General features: G+C 42.8%; 1 protein-coding gene across 3 annotated transcripts in view; it reads right to left on the minus strand.

The window, feature by feature from the left end:
- Positions 1 to 8,727, minus strand: part of LOC140235110 (uncharacterized) — a 50,013-nt gene extending 41,286 nt beyond the window's left edge. For 2 of the 3 annotated variants that reach the window (XM_072315149.1, XM_072315146.1), the window contains exons 1-3: positions 8,573 to 8,727; positions 2,088 to 2,318; positions 41 to 69 (exon numbers count right to left, since the gene is read on the minus strand). In XM_072315149.1, coding sequence (XP_072171250.1) covers positions 41 to 69; positions 2,088 to 2,126 — 68 coding nt within the window. In that variant the 5' untranslated portion in view covers positions 2,127 to 2,318; positions 8,573 to 8,727. The remainder of the gene's footprint in view (positions 1 to 40; positions 70 to 2,087; positions 2,319 to 8,572) is intronic. The other variant, XM_072315147.1, reaches the window with a different exon arrangement.
- Between the last annotated feature and the right edge of the window lie 802 nt (positions 8,728 to 9,529).

The following is a 9,529-nucleotide window of genomic DNA, read 5'->3' on the forward strand; positions in this document are numbered from 1 at the left end:
TTGACTAAAATCTATATATCCTGAAGTAAGAGTCACATACCTTCTAGAGCCCTCCAGAGGGGTGGCCTGCTGGGAAAGAGAAAAAGTTCAATGCACATTTAATCTGCAGTCAATCAAGATCTATCCATCTCACACTTTGATCCTTCAGTGCTGAGGAAAGGATAACACAGCATCACTTAACATACAAACAAACATCGAGAAGTTCTCCTGAAACATATGTGAGGATTCAGTGAAAAGAAAGATCAAAACATTACAACTCAGTGAGATTAAATCATTTCTGCTAGTGAAATACCCTCTCTACAGGTCCAGGCTGGCAAAGAGGTATATGCACTTGGGAGTAGTTGGTGGATCAAAGCAGTATTTTTGGTAGGCACACAGTCCTACTTATAAATATGTTTATTTAGTTGTTTTTCTTTTAGATTAACTCATTATTATTGTGAGCACAGATTTTCCTATTACAGTGTAAACCGCACGGTCAATTCTGAGATTCCTCCCATCTGCAAAACTGTGCAGTTAATACAGCAGCATATACACCACTCATGGCTCCTAATCCAATATTTAAGGATACACACTTGCTACACAATCACTTACAATAAAGATTCTGGCAGCATCTCTTTACATATTCTTGTATACTAAACTGCTGCATGCTGGGGCTTTCATGATGCTGCAGGTACATACACAATTACGTCCCTGTACGTACAAGGGTCTAAATAAGAACACACACACGTGTATACGTACCGGTATGTATTTGGTTTATAAACTGAAAATAATTGCAAGGAAGTCAAGGGCATTGAAACTTTACCTGTAATACCCCCCTTCCACGGGGCTTTTTGCTCATTGGTCGCTCGTTGGAAGCAAAGTCGTTTTTTTTTTCTTCTTCTTCCAGTCACCTACTGAAGTGTGAATCACAGTCAGATGAATCTGATTTATGTTGGTCCAATGAATCCGTCTTACCACGGTATGTTGGTAAACTATCTGGTCAGTGTCAGACCATGGAGCTGTAGTAGCTCCATGGTCAGACATATCAGGCTGTGATCCTATATGGCAAGATCTTCTGATGAGGATCACACGTGACATGTCCGACACTCACCTGATAGTCAACCACTCAAGAAGGATTCATCAGACTACGATCTGATACACTTCGGTGGGTGGCCAGAAGCAACATACTTTGCTTCCGATGAGTGACCGATGAGAGAAAATCTCTGTGGAATGGGTAGTCTGAGGTATGTCAGATTTGTATAGAGCGGCTACTGACGTGCCCAGCTGACATCCTGTGACAGTCTATCGAGTGTCAGAGATCAACATTCATCGACATTAAAGGACAAGTTCACCTTCATTAACATAAGGATTGAGAGAATGTAGCAATATTAGTAGAACACATCATTGAAAGTTTGAGGAAAATCAGAGAATCCGTTCAAAAGTTATGAATTTTTGAAGTTTTTTGTGCAGTCACCGCTGGATGAGAAGACTACTGCAGTATATGATGTCACATGCATACAACAATTGAAGGAAAATATAAAGAGAATTTCACAAAATTTCATCTTTTGAAAAAAGCACACATTCCCTTGACTCGTTACTGACATATGTTATGGGTAATATTATTCCCATTGTCTTTAGAAAGAGGCAAGTCAAGTGCTCTTTTATTATGCGAAAAAAGTGAAAATATGTTGAATTTTCTTTACATTTTCTTTATACTGTTGTACTCATATGACATCACGAGCCTTAGTAGTCTCCTCATCCAGCAGTTCCAACACAAAAATTTTAAAAATTCATAACTTTTGCATCGATTGTCCAATTTTCCTCAAACTTTCACTGATGTGTTCTACTAATATTGCTGCATTCTCTCAATCCTTATGTTTATGAAGGTGAACGTGTCCTTTAATAGCTCACTCGAGTCCAGGTTCTAGGGTTCTATGATGTTGGTATCTACTTTGGTGCGAGTCCCTGCAGGTTGTCGTCTCAAATTTCATCAGAACTCATCTGAATGCTGAAATTCTTGCATTTTTGGGATTGCATGAGCCCCTGACAGTCAGTGGAAGGGGGGAGGGGCTTAAGAAATTTTAAAAAAGGAAAACTATAGTACTTACCTCAACTTCACCTACTGCCATGGTTAAAGAAGTTGTCATTTCTATCTATGTTGAAGTCATCTTGGTTTGTGAACATGAGATCCTGCAGCAGTAGAAGGTTGAAGACGATGGCAAGATAGATTGCTCAACAGGTCGATAACTTCTTGGTTGAGCACCTGTCACTCAAGAGTTAAGCCAGTTTGTATGGTCTCCAGATCAGAGGTAATCAATCAGCTTTCACTATTGTATACTCTGCAAAGCATGATAAAATACAAATTGTCAATGTTTCAATCATTGGTATTTTGGAAATGAGTGAAAAACTATGCTGCAAGTTATACAGGCAGAGACATACATGTAGCAAACAACTAAATAATGCAAATTTTCCACTTTAAAATCCTACTTTCCATTAAGTTTATTAAGGCTACCAATGGGGTGGCATATGTATCTCAGGGCTGCACACTAACCCATTTTTTTCCACACGTCTGACCTGTCCTCTAGGCTATGTAGATTATTTATTATGGAAACCTAAAAACTACAGTAGACCTCTACTACTAAAAATCCTAAACAATATCAGCGCCACTTTTACACTACAATGTACTTTGTCTTTGCAGAGAAGCACATGGAATCATAGACAGATAAACCTGCCTCTTGATTGGTGGCCTCGTTAGCTGTGCAGTCAGTAATGAGGTCGACCCCTTCCAACAGATACTATCTTTCATTCACTTTGCTGTGCAGACTTTGTGATCTACATGTATCTGCGCATACCCTTAAGTTCAGCAAACAGCAGATGCCAAGTTTTGTGGTCTCCTATAGATAAGAGAAAAAGAGAAATTCTACTCCCATTACCTAGTTGTACTTCCTGCTATTGGGTAAGTGATAAGTCTGCACAGCAGTGTGGGATGAATGGAAGATATCAGTCTCACCCAGTGTCTGTTGTGAGGGCCGGGGCTGACCATGTGTTACTGACCGTCCAGTTAACAACAGGACACCAAACAACAGACAGACAACAGGTCTAATGGAATAAAGAAAAATAAGTAGGATCTAGAGCAAAACCCCCAGTTTTCAGCCACCCTCCAGGATCCGGACACTTATCACTTATCACAAGCCAGCAAATTTTATTGTTACAACACACGCTGCATCATACAGTAACACATACTGGCACTGTCTTTCATAACAGGAAAGTGCCTTAGTCACCTCCATTATTCCATCTAAAATCCCAAATTTCGCCGTCAAAAATGCAGAATCGGCCATCTTTTCCAAAGTGCGCGCTGAGTCTGTGTTAAGAATCAGGGTCACCGAAAAAACGCTAAAAATCAAGAAATTTGGTGTTTTGTTGCGAGATTTTCGCTTATCGCAAGCTCAGAGTGTGATGGTATCCTAAAAAAAAAAAAAAAAAAAAAATCTCTGTACATGCCCATACACCATGCAGTGACTTTACAGGCGCATAGTCTAGGTGGGTGCGGGGGCGCTGTTGATGATACTGCTGATCACTGTTAGCATTGATACGAAGATTGCTAAAGTTGTGCTGCCATCAAGAGTAATGCACTTGTCAATGTAATGACGCACCCCACTACCCCCGGACATGGGTGCGTCAAGGTCATTTTTTGACTGACCACACGGGGTTTTTGACGGACACCACAGTCACTTTTTTGACAGACAAAATGCTGCAAGTGACAAACACCACAGTCACAGTCACTTTTTTGACAGACAACACGTTGAAAGTGACGCACACCTCGGTCACTTTTTTGACGGACATCCTCAGTACATTTGACGCACCCCTGAAAATACTGAAACGATTTTTGCATACGTTTTATTCAAGCAATTTCATTTTCTTTTGGTTCGTAAACATAATTTGTAAAAGTTTCGGCAAGTTTCCCTTACCCTGGCCCTGTAAGCACCGTACCGTCATTCACCGTACATCACGCTGCTGCTACGATATTCCGTACAGTAGTATGTATTCTGTGCATGCAATCCATACATGACAATGTGTGCAGATGCGCTGTGTGTGCCTGCCATTGCTAGTTCGGTGGATGCATACTGCATGTGCAGCGCAGGTACACACCACGCCACGGCATTCCCGCGAGTAAACTAGTATACACAGCCCAGTCGCTGTACGTAGAGATTCGCACAGCGTACTAACAGCGTCTGGTCGCGCTATCCCGCGAGCAGAAAATGGCATGTGGCAGGCAGTTTCTTCTGCTGCCGCTTCTTTTACTGTCAAAAATTCGCCTTTGTCACCACAGAACATTTTCATTTAGACGCACATTGTATTGGAATATAAACGAACTTTCTTTGATAGCAATGTGTGTTGGTGTTGCATCGCAATATGCAATCAATAGGCACTAAGTGTTCGACAGTAAGGTTGAAATTGTTACTGTCGCTGAAAGGTCCCTGGTTTGAGATTGAGTATGCATGATTCCATGGGTTTGTTGGAGGGAAAATGTGAGGTAAAAGGGTGGCTTTTAAATTATTTGCCTGCCAGATTCTGGCAAGCATTTTTCCTTCTTATTCCAAAACACTTCCCGACTTTGATTTTCACTTGCCGCGGGAAAGTGCTCACTGTAATTTCACTCGCGGTACGTGTATCCGGTACTGGTAGCGTGCAAAAATGCGTGCAGTTTTCCATAGCCAAGTGACATACCATGACGCACCCCTCGGTTCAGAATAATGCGTGTTATTTTCCATAGCCAAGTGACGTACCATGACGCACCCCTCGGTCAAAAATTTGACTGACAATGATGGGATTTTGACGCACCCCTTGGTCAAAAATTTGACGGACAAAGCTGGTAAAATGACGAACACCCGGGTCACAAATTTGACGGACCAAACGAGGAAATGACGCACCCATGTCCGGGGGTAGTGGGGTGAGTCATTACATTGACAAGTGCATAAAGCGCGTATGTGCTGCTAGGTACATTGTAACGTTGCCTTCGTTGTCTTCTCTGCACATCACGGAGTATGTAGTAATGCCAGGATGCGTGCACATGTGCTTCTTAGTATGACATCACAAAAGAAGTTTGCTAAAGCTGTCATCCCCCTCAGCCGAATCATGAGATGAACTGTGATCGGACCACCGACTACTGTGGATCAGACTTCTTCGGACTCGGGGAAATGGGTCAAAGTGTAAGCGCTAAAGAGGAGTCAATAGTGTAGATCTCTATAGGAAACTTGTGCTGTGCGCCTGCATACGTGATATGCATTCGACTAAACCATCGGGACTATATGTGCCTTTAAGTAAATGTACCAGGGTTGAATGTAATTGCTGACTCACCAGAATTTGACACAAACAGCGCTGCAATCTTGCCCCAACAAGGTATGGCATGGCACATTTTTCAGCAGCCTTGTACACACATTGACAATGAATGCACAGAGCATGCATCCAGATTCTGATAGATTTAACTTTACTTATCAATCAAGCCACTCTTCAGGGTGATAGAGTCTAGATGCTAAAAATAAAGTTTTGGGATTATATGTGATATTTTATGATGACTGATGTATTTCACAAAATCAACAGACAACATTGAGATCATGGTCATGGAGATGAAAGTACTTTGTCATTTGATAATCTTAACATGGATAAATTGAATACATTGTTGGGAATTCCCATTGTTGTAATTATGATTTTGGACGTATTTTTTGAGTTGAACAAATATTGCAGAAAAGCAAGCTGTGTAAATTTATGCAGTAAGTATCGCCATGCACGTACGTAGCCCGTACCAAGCTTCAAGCCAAGGCAAGGTTCGACCACCAGCTCCAGTGCCAAGTTACTGTAAGTATAACTATACACAGCCTAGTCGCTGTAGGTAGCACAGCGTACGGTTGAGGGTCTAGATATCGCGCATGAAAATTTGTGATGCTCTTATAATAAAAATTATTCCACAATCGTACCTGAATTTCTCAATAAATATCACAAAAATGCAGAAAAATCACCTCCCAGAATCTCCTGATGATACGATGACGGAGTAGTGCGCTGTCGCCGTTTGTATGTCGGACTTAATTTTATGCGTTCAATTTCTCGGGGTATGTAAAGGTCGTGCAGCTGCCCTATGTAGTTTCATGCGTGAAAGTGTCTGCCCCTCTCTGCGGCTGTAATGTGCTTCGGCTTTCGCAGAATATTATAAACGATCGATCGAACAAATTACGAATTCTATCGGCTACGATCCTACGAACGAGACAAGCGAGACGACACGTCTAGGCTACAACATCCTTAAAAAAGATTTTAAGCTAAGGTAGGTAAATTATAAGGTACAAAAAATGGAAATTTAGTGAAAAATTTGTTTGAAATCAAAATTTCTTACCTGCTTCCTTCTCATGTTTTATGGTTGTCACTAATGTCAGGTATGTTTATTCCATGGGCGTATCGGCAAATTTTGCGCTTAGTCCTACGCGTAATAGACCTTATGCATATGACGTCACACGGTCTTACTAACTGAAGGGCGCCCTCCCTCAGAGGGCAAGCGATGCGTTGCTAGAGCGTGCTTTTACACGCAAGGCAATGGGCATTTACACACAACATCGGTGTTTCTTTTACTGTCTTTTCTATTGCATGTAATCTACAGCCCTAGATCGGGAAATTCAAGCTTGTATAGCAAAATCGACATTTGATGTATGCATTGCACTCACCAGGTTAATGATATATCCAACATTTTGGCACAGTTTTCATGGAAAAATATGCAACTACCAGCGGTCGTAACAGCTCATCAACCTACGAATCCGTTAGCCAATCACATGCGAGGTAGATTTCTACGTGTTTTTTACTAAAACACGTACCTCGCATGTGATTGGCTAATGAAATTCAAAATGGCGACATACATTCAGCGAACGGCGATGTTGCGCTATGGATACAAATTTCTGCGATATAACCTAGGAATTCTGTAGTTGCTGTGAGTATTTCGATTGCACAATGTGAGAAAATTACCCAAATATTGCTGCATAATGTGTCATGTCATGTCAAACTTGTTTGATGGTAAAAAAAAACCTGCCACTAGCCAGGGGACTGGCGGCGAGTGAGGCGATCGCCGCTAGCGCGCATAGGAAAAGCACATAACTAGCTGCACGTCTCTGCGATGTCAAGGACTCGCTTGCCCTCTAAGATGGCGTCGCGAGAGGTTGTCAAGCGAGTGATGACGTCAATGCATAAGGTCTATATCAGTTCGGGAAACCCACTCACAAGGGGGGCCCCTCCTTATAAGTAACCCGTCCCCCTTATAAGTAACCCCGTCCCCCTTATAAGTAACCCCCGGGGCACCCCTTATAAGGAGTCTCCACGCTTTTTTGCAATGCAACGCGAAAATGAAAGGACTGCGGCAATTCGCTTGATTATGTCCATAAAGCTTCACAAGTTTCCTAGTTACTCACGAAATTTGAGCAAAATCCGTTCGAGGCATCATATCTAAAATCATGGATTTAAATGCGATGTCAAACGACCCATGCGAATGCTGAAATGCGAGCGATTACTGGCGTGAGTGTCGCCAGGCGCGGCGGCGCAGCAATGCTTGAGTGCAGACGTGGCGACTGAGTACGGAGACTTTCGTTCATTCACGACACTCACGCCAGTAATCGCTCGCATTTCAGCATTCGCATGGGTCGTTTGACATCGCATTTAAATCCATGATTTTAGATATGATGCCTCGAACCGACTTTGCTCAAATTTCGTGAGTAACTAGGAAACTTGTGAAGCTTTATGGACATAATCAAGCGAATTGCCGCAGTCTTTTCATTTTCGTGTTGCATTGCAAAAAAGCGTGGAGACTCCTTATAAGGGGTGCCCCCGGGGTTACTTAAAAGGGGGACGGGATTACTTATAAGGGGGACGGGTTACTTATAAGGAGGGGCCCCCCTTGTGAGTGGGTTTCCCGAACTGATATTGCTTGCTATATGCAGTTATGCTATGCGCGATCATTACGTCCCTGCGCGAGACCTAGTAAAATTTACCCTTACTATACTAACACTCTGCGTCTGGTCGGGCTAAGTTTAAGTGCAAGTGTAACATAGATCGGCACATGTCATAGGTCTAGATCTAGATCTAGTTAGGTAGACATGGTAGAGGGGGCCGGGGGTAAGCTACTCTGGTCCGTCTAGCTCTAACGTAGTAACCGTTGTTAGAACCTACGTTTACTGATCTTTGAATGTCATTGAAGTTTCATAACATTAACAGACATCTTTATCGTACACGGTAATGGGTAGGAAGAGTTCCATAAGTCGTATCAACATACATAAACTTGGAACTGGCTACTTAGAGGAATCAAACGTCGAGATAACTGGCGTGCGCGTCCTGTACAGTTTTCTTTCCCATTCATTCATTCGATGCACAACTTCTCACTCGTACAATTACACTAGCACACATGCACAGGGTTGGAGTCGTGCGTCGATGGCCGGCTATGCTGTGCCGTGTCCCCTCACACATCACACGGCCTATTATAATTGCGCGCAGTTAGTCTCCTTCTCAAATGCAGACTGTCACAAAATTAACACTTCCTAAAACTGTCGAAATTCATCGCACCTACCCTGTTCTTTACAGCTCCAATCTTGCATAAGATGATAGCTTAGAGATTTCATGGGTTCACATTTTTCAATTACTCCTCGGTAAGGGTAAACTTGTATTTTCCTAGATTGGAAATCCTCGCTCTTTTTCAGCAGATCGACGGTCTCCCAGCGGCATCATCAGCTAGTGTCTCCTTGATCCTACGCGCGCGTACATCGTACAATCACACTAGTAAAATTTTACACGAGTGGCGCGCGGCGTGTGATGTGGACTACTCTCACCAAAGGAGCTACTACAGACACAAAAAACCCCGACTACGGTCTGCACACCGTCCGCCTGCTGTTCCCTGCATGCACTCATGTACTGTACAGAAATGCTGCTTTGAGCTCGATGGCGGCAAGTGACGTTCCGACGCCAAGGGGAAAAGGAAAACAGAATAACAACAAAAAGGTCAAATGACCCGGAAGCAATAAATAATTGGCGTCGTTGTTGTCCTTGTCTTCTAGTCGACTTTGTGTTCAGTCCAATAAAGAACACAAATCAAGGTACAAGTAGGGCTTACCAAACTTACATGACTATTATTACAGTGGTTTAGAAGGGGAAGTTTCTTCCACTCCAGGCCACATCCCTTCTGCCTCTCATAAAACGGACGATAGATAGAGGGAGAGAGAGAGAGAGAGAGAGAGAAAGGGGCCGGGGGGGGGGGGGGGGTGGGAGTGAAACAAGCAGACATAACAAGATGAAGCGAGTAAAAGCAATGACCAAAACAGCGTAGAAAATGTTGATCAGTGAAATAAACTGACAGTGAAGCGTAGTTCTATTAATCTTTTAGGAAATTTGTCTCCTTCATTCCTGATGGTAGCTATCCTGTTTCGCCCTGCTCTTCCCTAGAGGAGTGCTCGAAGCTGGCTGATTCTTTTGTGTGCATATCCATGCAGGGTAATTAATACAATGTAGGCCTATCATAAAACTCATGTGG

The sequence above is a fragment of the Diadema setosum genome, chromosome 11, assembly GCF_964275005.1.
Source record: "Diadema setosum chromosome 11, eeDiaSeto1, whole genome shotgun sequence".
Lineage (NCBI taxonomy): Eukaryota > Metazoa > Echinodermata > Echinoidea > Diadematoida > Diadematidae > Diadema > Diadema setosum.